Source organism: Mixophyes fleayi, chromosome 4 (genome assembly GCF_038048845.1).
Source record: "Mixophyes fleayi isolate aMixFle1 chromosome 4, aMixFle1.hap1, whole genome shotgun sequence".
Lineage (NCBI taxonomy): Eukaryota > Metazoa > Chordata > Amphibia > Anura > Limnodynastidae > Mixophyes > Mixophyes fleayi.
The window spans coordinates 194,001,986-194,026,340 of NC_134405.1; the positions used below are offsets into that span (position 1 = coordinate 194,001,986).

At 37.5% G+C, this 24,355-nt stretch overlaps 1 protein-coding gene across 2 annotated transcripts in view; it reads left to right on the forward strand.

The window, feature by feature from the left end:
* The window catches only part of PDZRN4 (PDZ domain containing ring finger 4), a 117,754-nt gene extending 94,022 nt beyond the window's left edge, over nt 1-23,732 (forward strand). The window contains exons 4-8 of one of the 2 annotated variants that reach the window (XM_075209057.1): nt 5,387-5,485; nt 7,444-7,506; nt 18,122-18,223; nt 20,758-20,874; nt 21,984-23,732. In XM_075209057.1, coding sequence (XP_075065158.1) covers nt 5,387-5,485; nt 7,444-7,506; nt 18,122-18,223; nt 20,758-20,874; nt 21,984-23,510 — 1,908 coding nt within the window. In that variant the 3' untranslated portion in view covers nt 23,511-23,732. The remainder of the gene's footprint in view (nt 1-5,386; nt 5,486-7,443; nt 7,507-18,121; nt 18,224-20,757; nt 20,875-21,983) is intronic. The other variant, XM_075209058.1, reaches the window with a different exon arrangement.
* Nucleotides 23,733-24,355: the final 623 nt, after the last annotated feature.

Here is a 24,355-nt window from a genome sequence, read left to right on the forward strand (position 1 = left end):
TCAATAACAATTACATGTTGGTTTTCATTAATACATTCTAACTTCAATAGGTACAATTAATTTACATTTGAAATCCAATAGGTATAATTTTACATATATTGAGTTTATTTTTGTACTGAATAGCTTTAACAAGTATATTTGGTAAATAGTGCTCACTGATTACCATGCTATAATTGTAGTAACTCTAAATGTCAGTAAATAATGTAACAATGTCTGAAATCACTGTCAGAAATCTGTCATTTTGAAAGCTTTTTTTAGCTTTAAAATTGGTATTATGGCAGATTATATAAATAGCATAAACAGCCATGTGCTCATTTATATACAAATCTATATAGTGTATATGGATATATGTTCAGAACATTACAATAACATGATTAAATGTAATATTAAAATGATTACAAGTCAAACAAAAATAACTTGCCATTTTTCCTTGCTTGTAGCAGCAAGTGTATAATATATAGTGTTCAATATTGAAATTATGTCGTTGCCCCTTTCTGATGATAACGTGATTAAAACAATATCATATAAAAATATAAGCAATTATGTGCATTGTACGTCTAATATCCTAATAATCCAAACAGTACAGTATAGGTTATGTATCATAATACTAGCATAGTAAAATACTAGCATAGTAAGATATTAAATATAATACATTAGTATATACCTTATATTAATACATGAATTGGTTACAGTGTTGGTGGAGATGAAATAATAAAATGGCAACATAAGAGGAAGTGAGAGGAAGAAGAGGACTAAAGAGTGTGGTCAAATAAAACGACTGGCGTGTGCACACTTGCTCTTTTATCCTTATTAAAGTTACTATTGTAATTTTTTATATTTTACACACATCTATTTGCAGTTCATAGTTCAGTACCTGATTATCTCATAGTGCTTTCTACGTGTTTTAGTTCTTTTTGTAGCTCATATGTTCCAGGTATGGTTATGACTGAGGTCACAGAGCAGAAATAGGCTATATGATAGGAATTCACTAGGCAATACTATACTGTTTGTGCCAGAGCCGTAACTTAGAATTCTAGAGCCCTGGGCGAGAAAGACAAATGCCGCCCCCCTAGCCCTCAATTTTAACCAAATTAACCTTAAATATTCCTAAATTGCGCCCCCCCTTCAGCGTTGCGCCCTGGGTGGTCGCCCCTGTCGCACAGCCCTAGTTACGGCCCTGGTTTGTGCTGTGCCATGCATGTGCCTCAATAGGTAAGATATGTACTGCAATTCTTTAGATGAACCATGACAGCAATAATACGGATTATATCTCTGCTGTATTCATAGTCACAGAGATTGCACATATCTGTAGCACAAATAGATACCAACTGGTTCTGAGATGGCAGTACTCCTACGCAAGTGGGAGGATGGAAGTATAGTAAGACATGACTTTCTCCTTGCCAGTGCAATACAATTTTAGACCGGCATTTGTAGTCATGATTATTAGCATATAATAACATGGAGAAAAAGTTATAATTGCTGCTGTTTTTTGACATTTACACAGACATAATCACCAAACGTTTCTTCATACAGTTACTATGATGCGTCTACTGAAAATGTAAGGATGAGGGTATGCCAGGGCCTTTGTAAGGAAACAAATGGGTCATTTTAAACGTATTTTAGTATTTTTTAGGCCTGATGCTCCAAATTACAGACATCCTTTTATACATAAATCCCCAAGTCCCAAGCATTCTTGATAATAGTTCCCATACCAGTAGTCTGAGGCCTAAGGCGTAGGTTTGCTCTATAGTCAAATGAATGAGGGTAGTCATTACTTCATATCTGAAAATACTTGAATCATGAGGTGTTTCAGTGACTTGTTAGGCACAACGTATGCAGGGCCGGTTCTAGGGTCCTCGGCGCCCTAGGCACGATTTCAAAATCCGCCCCCCCAGGCACAATTTTAAAATCCGACCCCCCCAGGCACAATTTTAAAATACGCCCCCCCCTCGCGTCTTTCCTTACCTTAACTTGCCTCCATAAAGATGCTCCTCTCTGCCGGGTCCCGTCCCTCACTGACACTGTCGGGCCGTGATGATGATATTACGCCCAACAGTCAATGAGTGGAAGGGAGGAGACGGAGAGCCCCATCAGCTGTTGGAGGGGAGGGCGGCGGTGGTGATCCATAGCCCCTCTCCTCTCCCTGTGGATCTATCTGAAGCTGTGCGGCGGCCGTGGAAGGTATGCTCGGCGGTCGCCGCACAGTTTTAAAGTACAATAATAAATGCATTTTAATTCTGTGGCGCCCATCAGAGCCCGGCGCCCTAGGCAACTGCCTAACCTTGCCTAATGGGAGCACCGGGCCTGAACGTATGGTTATGTGGAATGTTAGCCCATGGCTAGAGTAGCACTACCATGGTACTAGCATGTTTTTATCTGTCACTGAACAAGCATGCTTATGTGTGTAGTAGGTAGATATAGACTTGGTGTATTGCCAAGGTAAACCACTATCTTTATGCCATAATAAAGAGTAGTGATATCTAATATCCATAATGGCATGGGTTTAATAACGGGAAAGTTGTTAATGTTGGTAGCAGGTATACCATCATTTTGTTTGTTTTAATATGTCTTCTAAACACATATTTACTCAGTTACCTTTCAAAGACATTACATGTCTCCCAGCAACACTAAATGTTATATTGTAATTCATATGGTTTTTATTTTTCTGTGACAGAACATTACTGCCAGTGATGTAGTTGGAATGTTACACATCCTGACTGGGAAAATAATTTGAGCGATTTCTTTCTGCTTGTGTAGATAGTCTTCTTATGGCTATATATCACAACAGTTGTTAAGAGAAAAATCCCCAAAACAGCAATTTATGGCCATCTAATGTGCAGCTGGGCACCAGAAACTTTTAAATATCTAAAGGGTTTCGAAGTATACATTACATATATGTGAGCTAGTGTATTTGCTATCTTTTTATAGCATTTATTTTGCATTGAAATATGAACACCTATTATGTCCGCATTTAAGCAACTTTGAAGTGAGTCAGGGTGGAATTAACCTGTAGCCAACCAGAACAATAGATCTATTCATAGGGCTAGATCAACCTGTAATCAATCATAGGCACAAAGTCCAACAACACAAACTAGTAGAACTATCTGCCAAGTGCTATAGAAACAGCAAAAAAAAATATTTGTGAAATGCAAATTGCAGTAATAAATCACACTTTATTAACTTAACTACTGAATTAATCATGTTGCCCTGCAAGGAGAAGAGAGCTCAAAGGCTTCAGTCAATCTAGAATTGACAGTCAACTGTGATTTTTATATTTAAAAGAGCCCGTTTGGGATATCTGATTTGGAGACACCTGTAATCTTTCCTATGCTTACACATGTGAACATAATTGCATTTCTTTTTCATCCTAACAGTATTTAATAATCTTAACATTGTCTGCAAATCATTTTGTTTTACGTTTGTTTTCCAAAGGTAGTTTTATAAAATGTTTTTCATGCCAATCTAGAGGAATGTTACAATTAACTTTTTTCCTTTATGTTTGTATTTAAGAATACTTTTGCGTATAATCTGCACCAAATAACTTAGCACATTTTACTATATATACCATTTTGGTGAAAATGGGTAGTCAACATGCAACTGGTTAATTGTAAGACACTTTATTATGTTGTTTGTAGCATGGTTAAAAAAGTCAAAGTTTAAAATTAGTTTAATGACAATATAATTTCTCATGTAAAATTCTTCTTTCTATGATGCATGAGATCTGACATTATGGACAATTATACTCAACAGGCCAGTTGCAATTCAAAAATGAACAATGTACAGCTATTTATTTTGTGCTGGTTTGTGACCACTTTGTGACCCTACCACACACCCCATGTGCTTTGACGTCACCTACTTAATCTGTGTTACCTTAGTGCGAAGAAATTACTTTTTGACCTCCATATTAGACAACCATGGGAAGTAACAGTACAAAGATAATCTGCTTCAGTTATATGTTAGATATTTGAGTTGTAGTCTTGTATTTACATTGTTTCTCCATGCCCACTTGAGTGCGCATCGCAATGTGTGCATCTAGGTTAAACAATTTCCCTTTGAAATGTTTGCTTATGATTAATTCTGAACCATGCATAAATATGTAGCCCCACTTAGACCACTTATGCCTAAGGAACATGGTTGTAAGTTTGCCCAGTTAACTTTTTTGCTATTTGAGAGAATATTTTGATGAGCATGCTCTCTGAATTTCCTCATGCCACATTCTAGCGTAATGTGAGCAAACTGCTCTGCAAATTATGCAGTTTTGGATGATTAGGAGACCAGAAGTACATCACCTGTACTTTTCAGATACATGACAGTGGAGGCACTATATTCTGGCATTAGGGGCGATCCCTCTGATTACACTGTCATGTGTCTGAACCACAGAGGCGTTCATGCTTAATGATTCCGATACCTTCAAAATTGACATAAAACAGGTATTCTCTGTGCTGCACCAACCCATCATAAATTATTCCCAAACTGTTCTAAAATGCGATTGAATGATCTACCACAATAAATGCTCTGAACATTTTAAAATACATCCCGAGCAAACGAGTAACATACTGGTAGAGATCTAAGAAAATCAGTACACACAAATAGTGATAACAACCAATCAGATTCTTACTGTCATTTTTTAGTGCAATTTAGGCAGCATTTTATTGGTTGCTATGGGTAACATCAATCTTTTTTCCTCTGCACCAATTTTCATAAATGTCACTGACTGTTTATGGTCTGTAGCAACATGTACAACATAGGAGTTACATGTCAATATAAAAGATAAATATCATGTGAGCTACAGGAACAATTTGTTGTAAATCTGAACATATAGTAAGAACTGTGTAATCATATAGAAGTTTAAAAATCTCAATGTTCTTCACAAAGGTTACATTATTTTCCTAGAACTTAAAAAATATCACGTGGTTTATTTTATTTGTGCTATTTTACAGTTGAAGTGGACAACATTTCATACGTGTTAAATCTCTTCAATTAGAAACAGCAAACACATTCTGTGAATTTTACCCGTTATGGGCCATGTTTATTTTATCCCTGTCATAATTTATTCTAGAGAGATGCTGCAAGATGCAGTACAGGAGCTTTATCATCATCATCATCATTATTTATTTATATAGCACCAGCAAATTCCATAGTGCTTTACATTTGGGAACAAACAGTGATACAACAATACTGAGTAATGCAGACAGAGAGGTAAGAAGGTCCTGCCTGCAAACTTACAATCTATGAGCTTTATTTAGATGTATAAACTCTGCCTTTGTATAGATAAGACTTAGAGCATTAGTTAGGGTCACATTTTATTGAAATGTAATAAATGGGTCTCAGGATTTCGAGTAAAAGTCCAAAATAATGTTTTATTGTTATGTTTTTCCTTTTTCAGGAAGTTGAACTATGTCGTCTAAATAATCAGGATAGACTGGGCCTAACTGTCTGCTACAGGACAGATGATGAAGAGGATACGGGAATATATGTCAGTGAGGTAAGTATAGAGGAGAGAAAGGAGGCAAGGTATACAGAGTGAGCGAGATCATATGTTTGTTCTGGGCTACAGAAAAATGATAGGATCTGCAATACAATTGGCCCAGATTCTGCATATACAAATTAAATGAATTGACTGGTGGTAAGAAGATATTGTTATAGGAGGAAAAAACTGTACAAAACAGAGCTCACTTAACCAGACCAATCTCGTAGCAATTGCTTGTTGAGGATATCTTCAATATCTTTGATCCTAATTCATTTCATGATGTGGCGGCGCAGAATGTATAGCCATGCGGAGTGTGTCGCTTTGGACCAAGAGGATACTGGCTTCTTATTGGTCAGTGGGTCGTATCCCCCAGTAGCAGACATATTTGGATGATTAACTCTATTAATAAGCCAGATATGATGGGTAATGTACCTCTGCTATTCTGCTGGGTAAAAATTGTTTCAATATGTAGTTTCCAGGGCTCAGCACAGGCCAGAAGTGTTCACTGACAATCTGCCCTTTGATAGTGGATAGTATACAGTCGGCATACAACTGTGGAATGCAATACTAATTGTTTTTACTATTTATATTCAGTATACCAGAATATGCCACTATTTTTTGTACTTCCAAATTTGAGTAGCCCTATATAATATGCACAACTAAATATCTTCAGTCAGACTTCATATCCATATTTGATTAAAGCAATAATTAGACATAGGCTTTTACCATATCTTGCCCTTATATAAATATAATAAATAATGCTGTGCAAAAATATATCATCTTTCTTTCATTTTTTTTTCTTTTTTTCTGGCTTGAGCATAGAATCATTATTTCATTTTAATCAGCCAAAGGTACCTCTACTGGGCAAGCTACTATAGTGTTTTCAAATTCTCTATAATTAAATTATCTTTTGCCATTATACAACAGACTCTGGTTTATTCTTTTGGTGGCAGGCTATTATTAAAAAGAATATTGAACATTTTATATAAAATGTAACCTAAAGCAAGTGCTACACTTGAGGTGTTTTGAAAAATAGCTTGTGGCATGACATTGCCAAATAAATGGCTTAGGATAACCATCAACTGAAGGTGATAGATAGTGTTCCCACTCTGGACACTGGATCATTATTCATTACAGAAATATTAAACATTTGGACAGCTCAAGAGCCCTTCATAGCTGTCAAGATTTATCTTAATATATCGACAATAACAATTGCAGGATATTTAATAATATTTCTTTGAAGTGGTACAAAAGCAGATTTGCACCTTATAGGCTTAGTTAACAAAGGATATAAAGACATTTTGCAATATAGATCTAGATGTTTGTTTTTTAAAATATGCCCGTTTATGTAGCTTTAATTTATGAATAGCACTGCATGGACAGTACATGTCATGTAAACAGTTATATAAAAAAGGATGGTTTTTATAGTCGTATTCTCCCATGTATAGAATATTTATAAATTTATGACATTCATTAAGAATCTCCACAATGTTTGGTAGCAAGATATTAATTTGATTTGTTTTCTTTAAAGAGGCTGTCCAACGAGCTTCACATTTATCTGACTTCATGCCTTAATGTCCCTTTACAATTTTTATCCCTGTGAATATCCCCTTACATACTGTTTTGTAATTGGCTATCTCACTCGACTGTCAGCTGAGACAGCCAATCATAAAAGGACAAAGCAAAGGGCTGGCAACTGCAGCATTCAATTCATTATCAAGAGACTGCATAGTTGAATGTAAGGGAAATCTGTAGACTGGTGACCATTCCATTTAAGTGTTGGATTAAATTCAGGGTTGAATTTGTTAAATTTACTAAGGACATGTCTTAACCTATACAGCTTTAAAGTCATTTATATGGCTTCAGATTCACCTAAAGATTAAGCTGTATGATAGCTCATGGGTGTAAGAAAATGTAAGCAGTTAATAGTGTGTAGCCTTAATAGTTAACATTTCTCTTCCTTTTTCATTTAGATTGATCCAAATAGTATTGCAGCAAGGGATGGACGCATTCGAGAAGGAGACAGGATTTTGCAGGTCAGTCTGTAATTTGTCTTTAAAAAATTATGTGAATATTTATACCTGCGTCATGGTAAAGTCACCCTGCGCAGCCATACACTTATAGGACCTCATTTAGAGTTGGACGTAAAGTCTGTTTAAGAAGTGTAGGAGTGGGAGTGTGCCGCAGCTTGGTAGGGTATTACGAGTGGCAAGCAACCCCATTTGCGTCCCACTCTTAATACCCTATCGAGCTGAGAGCAGTTCCTGCAGCTAGCTAACTGCTTGCGCCACCTAATTCCTGCCGCACAGCTCTAGCCCTGTTTTGACGTGTGTTGCGTCTGCGCCTCACTGCGACTAGGATGTATTTGCATGGTCACGCCTTCACAATTCCGCGTACCTCCCATTCTCTCGTAGTGAGTCCCAAGCTGTCGCAAGTGTTAATTGCGTCTAAGATGCAGGCGGATTTGGGGCTTTCTACACATGCGTGGTAGTGTTTTTTGGTTAGATGCGCCTAAAACGGACTTTGCGTCGGACTCTAAATGAGGTCCATAGTGTGCTGGGATACCGCTAGTGTATATTTTTACCAGACACAGTGGGACGCATGATGAGTTGGATGCATATGCATTAAAAAAGGAAGTTCTTAAAAACTGCACGTAAAAATCTTGTATGTACACTTATCTGCATCAGGCTCTGCACCAGCCGCTTATGCACCAGGTTTATGTCAGGCATACTTACATCTAGATACACTTACACCCAACCAGGTTATAAACACAAGAAAAGTTGTTTTGATAACAGAAAAAGTATTCGCTATTAGGCTAGATTTACATAAACCCCCCTCCCCTCAATCTAATACAGCAGGTATAATCGAATGGAAGTAGCAAAACATTCAATTTTAACATACGCCCACAAAATTATATAATATATACATGACCAATGAAGAAAGTACCTATCTGCTTCAGAGGTGTTTCATCCGCAATCAGTCAATCAGAAGCGGCTAGCTAGTGCTGGCAACAGTCATTATCAGTATATATATATATATATATATATATATATATATATACTATATATTATATATATATATATATATATATATATATATATATATATATATATAAATATATATATTTGGGCAGCACGGTAGCTAAGTGGTTAGCACTTCTGCTAACCAGAAGTGGTAACCAGAGTGTGGGAGGAAACCAGTTGCATACTGGTAGGTTAATTGGCTGCTAACAAATTTACCCTAGTCTGTCTGTGTGTGTGTGTGTGTTAGGGAATTTAGACTGTAAGCCCCAATGGGGAAGGGACTGATGTGAGTGAGTGCTCTGTACACCGCTGCGGAATTAGTGGCGCTATATAAATAAATGGTAATAATATATATATATATATATATATATATATATATATGAACCAGCCCACAGGTACCCGCAAGTGATTCAGTTGCTGATGAGCGTATATGCTCCTTCATACAGGTCTGTCTCAGTTAGCCAGTATGCAAACATGTCCTTACTGTACTTGGTCTGCATTCCCTCTTTGTGCCTCTTCAAGTGTAAGGTAGCACAACTGTTGGATATGGCCGTATGCATACAACTTTTTGTAGGCAAGCACAGTGCATATTTGGCACTAAACAAAGAGTCATAAGCCCAACTCAGCATGATCCCCAATGTTTACAAAGATGTAAGCAGATTTTGGGTGAAACATGTATTTGTCCTGACAGTGGCTATCAGGCACGTAAAAATTTCAAATGTCCAAGAGCATGGACACCCAGAAAGTACTATGCATTCTACATGAATGTTCAGTCCAATAGATTGTAACCATGTAGCAGGGTAGCCTATGCCATCTGCAATATTCGCCAATACCCTCCAAAATGCATTTCTCTGGGGTGCTGTGTTTGTAAACAGTAAGATTGACAAGTACACAACCATCTGTTTAGTTGGGGAATGGGTGTCATATAACTGTCTGCTGCCTTACATGGGCAGTCAGTGAGGAAATAAAGGTCATCCCTAACATTCTCTGTTTTCTCTCCACCAATCAACTGCTAAGCTGTTCCACTGCAGCAATGCAATGGAGATCACCCAAAAACTTCTGTTAAGCTGGCCACACATTATACAATTTTTCTAGTTTCCTTACGAGACAATTGTATTAATGTGTGTTCACATTAATATATAATTCAAGCACAATTTAATTACATCAGAAATGAAAAAGTAAACAATTGCTCCACACAGTAGACTTTTGACAAGCACACACATTCCAGTAATATAGATTCATTTTATTTTTATTTAGTTCTGATTTAATGAAAACATAGTTTTAGTACTATTTAGAATTTTTTTTAATCTTATACAAAGAACTTTGCCCTAATAAATACCTAAAACGATGTTCTTTTTGCATACTTTTTATTGCATATTATAGTACTTAAAGTTGTTTGCCAGTATATGATTTGGTGAGGACCCCAAATAAACCATTACTATATATAGAAATCATTCAAGTATTCAGTACCACTGAATCAAACACATAGTTATTATGCTACATTTAAAATCTATATCCAGGGGCGCACGCAGGGGGGGTTTCTGGTTCTCCAGAAACCCCTTCCCTCTGCAAAGAAAAGTGTCCCTACATAGCGGCACTGTACTATACAGCAGCTGCGGCACTGTCAAAGAATCGTCCACGGCGGTGCTGTATTGTAGTACAATTCAGCACTGCCGCGGACGCTTCTTTAACAGCGCCGCGGCTGCTGTTCAGTGCCGCCAAAATGGAGCTGCTGCACGTGCACGGCGGCATGCGCAGCAGCTCTCTCTATGTTTTTTTTTGAGGGGGAGACCCCCCCTTAAAAATCCTGCGTGCGCCCCTGATATCATTTGGGTTTTTAAGACTTATCAACCTGTCTATTATCAAAAAAGATTAGGACACCACATACTGATAACTTTTCTAATATATACACTTTCAACCCCAGTCTGTGGCCTACAGAGAGCATATCAACCTTACCAATTCAAATACATACCTCAAATATTCTATTTTGTGTGATGTAGTTAAACTATATGTTTGTTCAATATTATTTCTGGCAGCATAGACTAATTTAGAAAGCGCAGGGCTGCTTTGAAACAAAGGCAGTTTCTTGGCTTCCATCATTATAAAACATTTATTTTAAATGAGGCGGCTGTAAGGCTTGGCTATATATGCCAACTGTCAAAACACTCATTAATGCATATGTTTCACATGAACATATAATCACAACTTTCCTTTACAATAGAAATGAAGGGGACTTTATGTTCCAAAATGTCCATGCTGCTTCCTGTATGCAAGAAATCAATCAAATGGCAATTTGGATAAGGTATTACTGAAATAAGAAAACTTGATATACAAATTGAAGAACATGAGTCCTTCTCATATGGTATATCAGCAGTATACCATCAATTATTTAAATGTTATTCTAGACCAGTTGAGTAGTGGCAAACTGGCAACCTACTAATTATGTCAATCTATACATGCATGCATACTTTGTTGAAGCTAATCTAATTTGTAGTGGGACAACTTTCTTAAATACTTGTCTATGATCCCATTTCTTTATGATAAAAGGGATTTTTTTCATAGGAACTATCATAGGAACTATTGTTTGCGTACATAAAATAAATACACAACTCTCTACAGACTAACCAATAGCTTTGACAGCTGAGCCCCTTTGAGGTCATATTTAACATATTGTTTGATTGGGCATTGAAATAATTTCATATGGAGTACTGTATTTGGTGCCCCTACTGTATAAAATATTATAGGTTGGCTTTTAATAGTGTCTTCTTACACAGCTTTAGGCTGAAAACAGTAGAGGGGCAGGTAAATTGCTTTCAGCACACAACTAGATTTTAGTTTTTTCTATGATGAGTATTATATTCTATTCTTACTCATTTGTTCAGGACCAATTTTTCTTCTCTGTCAGATTAAAAATAAAATCATGCATGGATGCAATGTACGCCCATTGTAAGGTAGTTGTTGGATTGATAGACTTTAATTCATTCATCTTTGGAATAATTGCTTTGAAATGAAACATTAATATGAACAGATTATTGATTTTTACCATCTACATTGGGTTGTATTGAAGTAATTGTCACCCACACACTTGTTGATTCTTTAACAATTCAATAAAAAAAATGCCATGATCTAATAATTGGATTGTAAGGTGTATGGCCAGCTTTACATTGAGAGGTAATAGAAGCTGAATGGTGAAGAGAAACACATAGGAGCAGATGCAATTGGTCGCGATGTTCTGAGGAACATTGCGGCCGCGCATTTTTTACCGGTTGTATGGTAAAAATGAATGCTCATGTTTGCTTACACCTCTATGGGGCGCAAAAAAAAATTAGTGAGATTTCTGAAAAAACTTCTGCGTGAGGTGTTCTGTAGACACCTTGAGGGATTTTTTCTCACTTTAATCTGCACCATAGAATGCCAGGAAGCAGTTGCTATTTCTTCCCTGTGCTCACTAACAGTTAGCTAAAATCGGCAGTGCAATTTTTTTGTACAGAAAGGAGAAAGGATCAAACTCACTAATGAAGGAACATGTAATCTTAATTTTAATTTTAAAGGATACATCTTAAGTATGTTTACACAGTCCACCATTTAATGCAGTTCCATTTTTTTACCTTCCCTTTCTCAGAATAACTTTATAACTTTAATAGCTCCTCCTTGAACTCTGCAATCTTATTGAGGTGTCTTAAATATTATATACTTGATAGCTTATTTGTACACTGAAATTTAAAGTTGATAGTCAGTATTTAACTTATGTGCAAATCAAAATACTAATTTGCACCCCTTGCATTGTAACATGGTTTTGTCCAGGAGACTGAAATAAGAAGTTTCTTAAGTTAAGATCCTTAATGAATCAGGTCCCAGAATATGATTGGTTGCTATATGCAACATCTCCACTTTTACAAACCCGCAGCTTGATACATTTACCACCTAGAGTGGCGGTTCCCAAACTGTGTGCCACGGCTCCCTGGGGTACCGCGGCGCTGTCACAGGGGTGCCACGATCGCCCTAGAAAAAAAAAAAAAAAAACCAAACAAAAAAAACTTACCCATCATCCAGCTCCGGATCCTCCTCCTCACTGACACTCAGTGAGGAGCAGCAGCAGAGAAGACATCAGGGAAGAAGGTAAGTAAAGGGGAGTGAAGGGGGGCACAGAGACACTGAAGGGGACAGAGAGAGGCTGAAGGGGACAGAGAGACACTGAAGGGAGACACAGAGAGGCTGAAGGGGACAGAGAGACACTGAAGGGGGACACAGAGAGGCTGAAGGGGGCCACAGAGATGCTGAAGGGGACATAGAGAGGCTGAAGGGGACAGAGAGACACTGAAGGGGGGCACTTAGAGACACTGAAGGGGACAGAGAGAGGCTGAAGGGGACAGAGAGACACTGAAGGGGACAGAGAGAGGCTGAAGGGGACAGAGAGACACTGAAGGGGACAGAGAGACACTGAAGGGAGACACAGAGAGACACTGAAGGGGACAAAGAGACACTGAAGGGGGGTACTGAGAGACACTGAAGGGGACAGAGAGAGGCTGAAGGGGACAGAGAGACACTGAAGGGGACAGAGAGACACTGAAGGGAGACACAGAGAGGCTGAAGGGGACAGAGAGACACTGAAGGGGGGCACTGAGAGACACTAAAGGGGGACACAGAGAGACACTGAAGAGAGACACAGAGAGGCTGAAGGGGACAGAGAGACACTGAAGGGAGACACAGAGAGGCTGAAGGGGACACAGAGAGGCTGAAGGGGACAGAGCTACGCTGAAGGGGGACACAGAGTGGCTGAAGGGGGACATAGAGACACTGAAGGGGGACACAGAGATGCTGAAGGGGGACACAGAGAGGCTGAAGGGGGACAGAGAGAGGCTGAAGGGGGACAGAGAGACACTGATGGGGGGGACAGAGATGCGCTGAAGGGGGGGACAGAGAGAGACACTGAAGGAGGAGGGAAGAGAGAGACACTGCAGGAGGGGGATAGAGAGAGACACTGAAGAAGGAGGGCAGAGAGACACTGAAAGAGGGGGATAGAGAGACACTGAAGGAGGAGGGCAGAGAGAGACACTGAAGGAGGGAGACAGAGAGACGCTGAGGGAGGGGGACAGAGAAACGCTGAAGGAGGGGGACAAAGAGACACTGAAGGAGGGGGACAGATACGCTGAAGGAGGAGGGCAGAGAGACGCTGAAGGAGGAGGGCAGAGAGACGCTGAACGAGGGGGACAGAGAGACGCTGAAGAAGGGGGACAGAGAGATGCTGAAGGAGGGGGACAGAGAGACACTGAAGGAGGGGGACAGAGAGACACTGAAGGAGGAGGGCAGAGAGAGACACTAAAGGAGGTAAAGGAGGGGGATAGAGAGACACTGAAGGAGGGGGACAGAGAGAGATGCTGAAGGAAGGGGACAGGGAGAGATGCTGAAGGGGGGTCAGAGTGTGAGCTGATGAAGAGGGACACAGAGTGTGAGCTGGCGAAAAGGGGGACACAGGGTGTGAGGTGGCGAAGAGGGGGACACAGGGTCTGAGATGGCGAAGAGGGGGACACAGGGTGTGAGATGGCGAAGAGGGGGACACAGGGTGTGAGATGGCGAAGAGGGGGACACAGGGTGTGAGATGGCAAAGGGGATACAGAGTGATATGACACAATGTGATGGTGAAGGTGTCTAAATACATCTTACGTCATTTTGACCCAACTACTTAAAAAACGGGACTACCCGGTAATTATTTTTGCTTAGGGGTGCCTTGGAAAAATTATGGTGACCCTAAGGGTGCCCCGAGCTGAGAAAGTTTGGGAACCATTGCCCTAGAGACTAGAATATCATAGAGTGTATACTTCCAAGAGGGCTGAATCATGTTTGGTTCATTTTACAACTTTAGTGTTCCTTTACATTTGATTTATTTTTATTTTTCCAAAAGTCTAAATCCTAAAACCCCTGATTTAAAAGGTCAATTATGAAACTTCCTATCACTGATTTAGTTTGTTTGGCACCTACAATAAAACATAGGGTGGCTGTTAAGTTTTATGCAAACTACGTGATAAATGGGTGTTTTGCATTATTTTGTTTAGATGTATGGAAGCTCTACTCAGGGTTTACAGGTCACCTTGAAGATGAAAATCTGTTCAGTTTTCATGTTCTTGTTTGACACACATAAAGGATGATGGATGACGCCTGGCACTATAGTAGCAGTGAGGCACCAAAGCTCTACCCTAACATGGTCCATGATGAGGTATGAGCAAATTGTCATAGTGCTGGTTGCCCCCAGGGGAGAACTACTTGGCTGGGGTAACAAAAGAAGAAAGCTGAAGTCAATGAGTTGGTGACGTTAGGATCGCGGGGGGGTGACGCCAAAGTCGATGAGTTGGATAATGTAGAATTATGAGATTACGAAACTGAAGTTGTTAAACATGCAAACAAGATAGGACTATTTGAAGCACCAGCAGAGAAACAAAATCTGCATGTTCAAAGGTAGGTAGCAGTGAGGGCCTTATAAACAGATGCTTCTTACAGATGAGGTTTTTTAGTCCTAGTTGACATGACCTTTAACAAAGTGCTGATTTCAGTAAATTACAATGCAGTTGTCAGTATTAATGGTGCTATTCCGCCTGTCATCTGTAGCTTGTATTACAGCGGATCCTGACAGACTCCTGCTAGGCCAGCATTCATTTATATGTAGTAAAAATGCTATATATCCACATATAAGAACTTCCTAACTATCCTTGTACCAAATATAAATATGAAACATTCAAAAACAATGTATATTTATAATCATCTTTTTACTTATGTATAATGCAGAAATCCCGTGTTGCATGTTTTGTGTAGCACAACTATATCGACTCACCAATGCTGGAATCTAAAGCACTGTAATTTACAATGTTTTCCGAGACACCATACATACAATTTCCTCAGATAGTGTACTCAGTGGCTGAAGTGAGCTTAAGTATTGGATTATGAGCACCTTTATCATCTATCTATTAAGCACATTATATGTTTATAGGCGTTATTTTTATGTCTGGGCAAGTAACAAATACATTAGTGATAAAAGCTTTGGTGTCTACCTATTGGAAATTAAGCCCAGACAAGTGGCATTTTTTTCACAGAAGCAAAAATGTAACATGCACTCATGCCAGTATCATTCCTAAAAATCAGCAGTCTTTTGAGAGCCACAGGACCTATGAGATAGTTTTCTGATCTAGTACTGATCTTCAATTACACACGTTACACACATTAAATTTTAGTGCTCACATACACAATATTTATCCATCTGCTTGTGTGGTCTAGAAAGTGAAAATCTAGTCTGCTGAGGAAGGATAGCATCTCCTGAAGCATGTATGCTTGCAGACAGGGCTGCGATGGGGTGATACGAGTGGGAGTACAATCATTACTCATTTTGGTAAAAGATAACAGAACAAAGATCACATTAATGTAATGTGGCCAAAAAGGGAGATCTCTCCCCCCCCCTTTTTCTATCTTTATTTTTTATGTCTAAAGGGCTGATTTACTACCCCTCTAGAATTTGGTAAATACATTGTACATATTACAATATTCCTTTTTTTAAGACCTAATAACCCATAATATAACCAATAAAATGGCTCACTTATAGCAGATTTTGCTTTGCAAAACAACTGAATAAAACATGTAAGTAATAGAATGCCCCTATTAATGCAGTATTTAATTTACACTTTTTCATAAGATGGTAAAGGCTGCATTGTTATTTACAGCCATTCATTTAAGTCTCTTAATTTTGTTTGACATGTTAAACCAATGCGTTTTTCAGCCAGACATATCAATTCTATGACACTTTTTCTGGCAATCCACAGACCAGGATGCACATGTCACATGCTTCCCCAATGTCTAGAGCAATGTTTGTAAACCAGGACACTCAGATATCATTAAGATTTTTTACAATGCTTAAAAGCCACTCCGGAGGAATTTTTTCATGCCAAATGCTAACTATGTTAATATTGGTCGAATCTGTAGCAAAGCAAACATCCTAAGTTTACACTTTCTAGTGGCAAATACACAGTATTGTCCTATGAAAAGCACAATACATAGAAAAGGATATGAATAGAGGGGTTAGGGGTTGCTAAGGGACTTTTAATAAAGGGGGCAAAAGGGAGAATTTGGTTAGGTAGCCCACAGTAATGCTTCCTAATGATTCCTGGATAGTGGAAGTCCTAAAATAGTTAATTTCAGCCTGTTATATCAAGTGACTCATGGGGCCCTCTGGCACACTTGGGCTCCAGTTTAAAATAAGAAAGAGAAATTTGTAAAGCATAGAGAATTCTGGGTTGTAACTCAATAGAGTCCTAAATTTTTGGTTCCTAATCAATTATGTAAATATTAGTCACATGCCTAAATGTAAACCTACTGTTTTGTGATCCTTGATCCGTGATCCTTACCTTGGACTTACTAAGGTCTTTTCGTGGCTCGGTGGTTGTGGCAATGCCCTAGTAAAGGTAATCAAACATTTTTTGATTTGTAATCAAACAAATAAGATGCATAATTGGTCATTTTAAAATATGTACAGACATGCATTGCTTGCTGGTGAGTTCTTCACTCCACTCTAGAGTATTAACAGAAAAACTGCAATGAAACCAAATCATATTTATATCTGTACATAAGCAGGCTGCTTAGCTGACAGAGGAGCATCTGAAATGAAATGCCCTTACATGAAATTGGTTGTAATTATGAAAAACTATGCATGTAGGGGATTTTTTTTTTCCCAAAGAGAACATTTTTTAACTAATCTCCTGGGACGTTCATTATTATAATTGGGTCTCTTTCTCTGCTGAAGAGAGCACTGATATTTCATCATGTACATGTTTGATTCACAGACCTCCTTAGTCCATGAATCATGATGCTGAATTTCTAGTTACATAAATGGTGCAAGGGTCTCTTTAAAATCAGCAGGAACATACATTTCTTTTCTTACCCATGCATGAAATTACAATATAGATATAGAAAAAGTAAGTCTCACTAAGTTAAAAGTTAAAGTGTTTCCTTATTTTAATGTTAATTATTTCTACAATTGACAGCATTTATGTTATAGTCATCCAATTATTTTTGTTTAATTTATGTAGCTGGTTATGTGTTGTAGTACAGCCAAAATAAAGTTACATTTGGAATGGGAATTGCTTTGTTATATTTTCTGGGTTTCTATGTATTTGAAATTGTTGTACAGGATTGTAGACTGATGAAACTGAATTACATATTGCCTCATGAGAGATAATAGTGTAACTCTCTAATTGGCTGTGTGAAGACTGATTCTAGCAGTAGCGCTGCTGTTCTTCCTTCCACCAGCACTATTATCTCAGAGTGACACTTCCATTACTCTGAACGGAGAAAGATGAACGTCACCTGTCAGAGGCTGGTTAATTGTGTTGCTAGATGTATGTTACTGGGGCACAGCTTGGACATTTATGAACATAACTGCTTCCTCTGATGCTCGGCATCCTTCACCGATCAATACTATTCTTATAGCGCGTAATTGAGTGAAGGCATTTACAACTAAGAGCTGACGATGAGCTGGCATTGAGTGTTGCTGTCCATACACTTCCCAGAAATGAACAGATATTTGCCCTTATTGTCGGCTCATTTGTAAAAATAGAAACTAATTTTCAGTTTTCATTTGTTTCTCTAGATTAATGGACAAGATATCCAGAATAGAGAGGAGGCTGTGGCATTACTTTCCAGTGATGAATGCAGGAAAATTGTCCTGTTGGTTGCCAGGCCGGATTTACCGGTTAGTAGAAATATATGGGTAAATACAATAAGGCAATGTTTAATGTTCTCTGTTAAAATGATTACTTACTGTGTGTTGACCTTTTTTGTCCGAATACAGTTGAAATTATGTTCTTTTCAAGTTTGGAAATCCATCATTCAATGAAAATAACAGCTGTAGCACTAACAACAACATATCAATTCAGTGTTAGCAACAAAGCAAAATAAAAATACATGTTACCCTAAAAAATGGTTGCGTCAGATCACAAATAAAAAAGAGATTGGAACGTTCGAGAAGCTGAAAATGTTTGAACTGCATGTGCATCTTTTCATTTGTTTACTAAAAAGCACAATATAAGATTAAACGCAAGGATAAGAGGTATGCATTGTGTTTAACAGAAAATAAGGAAAACATGAATAAGATGAATGCGGGTCACGAAAATGAACCCGTCATTTAAAGTAAACCCTTTTATAGAGAAAGGCAGTTCTGATAATGAGACACTACTTGTCACCCTTAAAAAATACAGTGCAAACCAATGTGGCGGTTGGGGAGTATTACATCTAGAATAAATAAGCCTTCAGTGTGTAATATTAAAAAAAAAAAAGTACTATAATAAGTACAACAATTTAATATGTCACACAACAATGAAGTCATTCACAACATAGACCTAATATTAAAGTTCTTATACATTGTGCTCATGTTATATAATTCAAATGATTTCTTAAATGCAGATGTAACCTGGTAACAGCTTGTTTACAGGCACTTTTATGTGACAAGCATAATGTGTTTTGTCATTAAGATAATCAATACAGATGAAAAAGATCTCAGTGTACCGTATAGTGCACCATAATACGGAACAACATTACAACATTACAACATTAAATAAGAGGTAATTGCAGTGAGAAACTATAACTTGTCAATCAATGCACTTATCAAGTCAAAGTCAAGTTAGCTCGCATATGTTCATAAATATGCAATATAAATTAATGGATACCCTGATATTTGAGCAGTTTTTTACTTTCATGCCAGATTTGAAATAAAATGAAGACACAAAACATAAAAACACCTCCTGTCTCATCCACTGGCGCAACTAAGTCATGGCGGTACATGTATTATGCCGTGGGTTTTGCAAGGCAAGTTTTGCCTTTAAAGACATTGACGTTTTAAATTTGCCCTGCAAAGTCACCGAATATTGGCAACTTGCAGAAATCGCAGCATAATACATTTAGCCCATTAAGTGTTCCTCTCAGAACTCTGGTGGCTGTCACTAACCCTAGTCCCAATATCTGCTGGCTGGCTTTGTGATAGAAGGGCTCTAATATTGAACCAAGTGTTATGTCAAAACCTAAAGGATTAAACTCAAAGGTGAGATAGGAGGTACACTTAAGGCAATAATCTGAGAGCAAGATTTCTATAAGTTCCGAGTGAAGTCGGAAGGAATCAAGCAAAATTTTCTGCAATACGAAATAACATTATATACAATTCAGAAAGCATTCTACTCCCTCACTCATTCTTCCCTGCCCTCCTATCTCCTTTTCCCCAAGTCTCCCTCCTTTGTCCTCTCCTCCTTCATTTGCATTTTGCTTCATTGTTTTGTGTCTACTCTGCCTGCATCATAAGTTTGTTCCTCACTTTCTTGTGTCTGCGCATGTGCTTTTGACCTCTACCCCTTGTCTCTTTTGTCTCAATTGCCCAGTTATGGATCATGTGCACCCAGCTCTAGTCAATTGTCTCCCTAGGACTTAATTTTGAAAGTGTTTCTCTCATCAATCTCTTACAAACATTCCCATTTCCCTTTTTGCATCCCCCACTATATCCACTCAGTATGGTGTCTATACCAGCAGGCTCTAACAGGGGGAGAAGGTAGGGGGCTAACGCCTGTGTTGTTAGATCACAAGATGCAGCATATGAAGACAATAGCCATGATGAGCCTGACTAAACTATAGTCTTATTGTTGTCTGCGAAAGAAAGATGAGCAAAATGTTAACTCAACTTTTTCTCAGTGTTTCACAGCTAGAAAAACATATTGTGCAAAATATTTCTCCCATTTGATACACATTTTATGCACATCCCTTAAATATCCATGTGATATATACGACGGTAGCAAATTTTCCACTGATTCCAGGCCAAACCTATTTCTGGCATTGAAATGATTTCATCATCTTCCAGCACAATTAGCTTTCATGTGAACATTTCAAATAATGCTGAATATAAGTAGTTTTCTCCAAAGCAACATCCTGCCCTGTATCTGACACCAGCAAGGTAACCGCTCTGCACACAGACATTTACAACTGTTTATTGCTACTTATATCCTTTTCATAATGTTAGGAGAGCTTGAAGATTATCAACAAATTAGTTTTATTGTTTATGTGCAGGATGAAAGGTATTGGTAATGAATATGTTACCATTCTTATTTTGGTGTAAAGCAAAGTATAAAAAGCTTGTATTTCAAAAGAGTCATTATGATGAAAGGAATGGCCAGGCCTTACTATTAGGGCATACATCATATTACCATGTGTTAGTGCTAATGTAATGTTCTAATGTATTCTTTACAGCTGGATGAAGGCTGGCTGGATGATGAAAGGAATGAATTCTTGGAAGAGTTGAACATGCAAATGCTAGAAGAACAACAAAATGAAACAACGCAATACATAGCTAATGAAGCACAACAGGTACATATGATTAAACAGCCAATATATATATATATATATATATATATATATATATATATATATATATATATAAAAATATATATATATATATATATATATATATATATATATATATATATATGCATACATATAATATTGGTAGTAGTTCCACCAATGGGTAATGATCGGTAATAGGAAGGTGACCATAATATGAGTAGTAGCCAATACAGCAAGAATAAGCACAGATATGTGCAGAAGATGAGGGGTTGAGTAGTCTGAGGAGTGTCACTACAATTTTATCTATATTGTATATAGGTCTCTACAAGTTTCTCTGTAGTGTATAAAGATAATGAGAATTCTCTCTGTATTGTATAGAGATCACTAGAATGTCATCTCTATTGGACAGAGGTTAGAAGAATCCTCTCTGTATTCTATAGAGTTAACCAGAATATTCTCCGTATTGTATAGAGGTCTCAAGAATGCTCTCTGTATTTTATAGAGGTCACGGGAATGGTCTCTGTATTTTATCACTAGAATGTGCACTGTATTATCTATCGTTATAAAAATGCTTGGTTTGATGATTTTTAATAGGGAAGGTGCATGTCTGACTGTTACATTTTCTAAAAATGTAATTATGCACATATATATATATATATAATTATAATTATTTAATATATAATCATTATTAATTATTCTTATTTCACAGTATAATTATTTTTTTAAACTCTCTAGACTACCAACGGTTTTCCATGGTTTACTTACTAAAGACATTCTAATAACTTTTGTGAGAAATACTAATATTTATGTGACATACATAAAAAGGAATGATTAGTTCATGTTATTTTGTTATTTTGAGAATATTTATTCTCAGTGTATTTTTGTAAGATGCTGGTTTATATTGTCTGGTATTTTATGAAAAAGGAAACATATTGAAAATACTCCAAAATACATACCTTCTTCGTTGTGTACAAAATATAAAAATCAGGAAATATTAGTTGTGTAAGCACTTTTGTTAGCAGTAAATTTGTAAATTCCATTTTCCTTTAACAACACAATGCCATGCTCTAGTTAATATTGCCTAGCTTGCAAAACTCTATAACAATTTAATAAAAATATTTTCTTTTATTCAGCAGAAAAAGCCAGAAGAGGAAGATGCTACAACTGACACAGCAACTTCATCATCCAATAACCATGAAAAAGACAGCGGTGTAGGACCCACTGATGAAAGTCAGCACCACGATGAGAGCTCAGAGATGGAAAATAAAGTTAAAGATCACAACAGTATATGTCTGTTGAGAAATGCACAGCTAAGTCAGAGTCAGGTTACATTAGGAAGTACTGAACTACAGTGTAATGAAAGTTTTGCTTCGGGGGAATACATAGATTCTGATCCATCTATCAATCAAGAAGAGGAATGTGATAGGTTTCGACAGTTGCTAGAGCTCAAGTGCCAAATCCGCAACCGAGGAGAGTATGATCTGTACTACTCTAGCAGCACAATTGAATGTAGCAGAACAGAGCATGGCGGAGTGGAACATGAGTTACAACTTTTGAATGAAGAACTGAGAAATATTGAACTTGAATGCCAGAGTATTATGCAGGCCCACCGAAGCCAAAGTGTTAATAATCAATGCGGAGAGAGTTGGGAAATTCATGATGATGAAATCTGCAGTTATAACACCAGCGTAGAACTACAGAGAGGTAAACTGGGGAATATCAGAGAACATACAGAGCGATCTGATAAGGACAGCTCTAGTGCTTATAATACAGCTGAAAGTTGTAGAAGCACACCTCTGACTGTAGACAGATCCCCAGACAGTTCTCTTCAAAGAATAATTAGTATCACAAACCATAAAAATCTCCGAAGCACTATTGTAACAAACCATTTGTCATCTGGACTAAGCAGCATTGAAAACACCCCAACCAAATCTAACACCAATGAGCAGACCCTTGGTACATCAAGCCAAGGAAATATGTTAGAATGCAGTACATTCTCAAACTACAGGAAGCAAAGCACTGAGGAAATTCCTTACCTTTCGCCTTACCATAGCTCAACATATAGATATGGAAATGTACCAGTCCATGCAAGACATTATCAAAGTTACATGCAACTCATCCAACAGAAATCAGCAGTGGAGTATGCACAAAGTCATCTAAATCTGGTAACAATGTGCAAAGAGTCACAAAGGTCATCAGAGCCAAGGATGGAATGGAAAGTAAAAATAAGAAGTGATGGTACAAGGTACATCACTAAAAGGCCAGTAAGAGACAAGCTTCTAAAAGAGCGTGCCTTAAAAATCAAGGAAGAGAGGAGTGGAATGACCACAGATGATGATACCATGAGTGAAATGAAAATGGGGCGTTACTGGAGTAAAGAGGAGAGAAAACAGCACCTTATGAGAGCAAAGGAGCAGAGAAGGAGGAGAGAATTCATGATGCGCAGTAGGTTGGAGTGTCTTAAAGAAAGCCCACAGAGTGGCAGTGAAAGCAAAAAGGAAGTTAGCATAATTGAACTGAGTCACAAAAAAATGATGAAAAAGCGTAACAAAAAGATTTTGGACAACTGGATGACAATCCAAGAACTAATGACACACGGAGAAAAGTCTCCTGATGGAGCTAGAGTACATAATGCCTTTTTATCAGTCACTACTGTTTGAGTAGGGCTGTCAAGGAGTAGGCTACCTTTTTAGGTAGAGTGCGGTTGCCTCGTTCAATGTGGCATTTTATATATTTTGTGACAGTTTATAGTTTCTCTTTTGTAAGCAAACCTATTTGGCAATTTTACATTTTCTTTTCATATATAACTACTTTCTTTATTAATACTGAATTATTTATGAAGTTATTACATTGTTCATTTTTAGAAAAAAATTAAACTTGAAAAAAAGCCATTTGATTTATTACTATAATGTATCTATTGTATGTTGAAATTTCGATTTATTTATCTAGTTTATTTTTTTTCTACTTTACTGATAACATACAGTTAATACCAAAATAAACAGTTTTATATACCTGGTTATTGGAATACATAAAGAAAAAGTTTGTAATGTACCACATCTCTTCTTATACTTCAGAAATGTGTTGGATTGAGATGATGTACATGGATTATGTATCTACAAATGTATTTGTCCAAGTCAAGTGTCAGTGGGCAACTTTGCCACAATTTGTGTTGGCATAAGTCATGTAGCTAGATATAACTGTGGAGATGGAATTAAAATAAATTATTATTCATAATTGCTAATAGTGACTGTATTAGTTTGCTTTTACTTCGCTTTTAAACAAATATGAAAATGATTTAAATGTCAACTACACATTGGATACACTCATTATTTGTATGAAATTGACTAATCCAAATATTACTACTTCATGTGCCATACAGTGTATAATATAGATCATTACTAGTGATTTAGAAATATCTATATAAGTACAAGTTTTTGAAAGAACATTTGATTTAGTGTGGGGATGTTAACTTTCCTTACACTTGTATAGTAGTCTGCAGCACAGT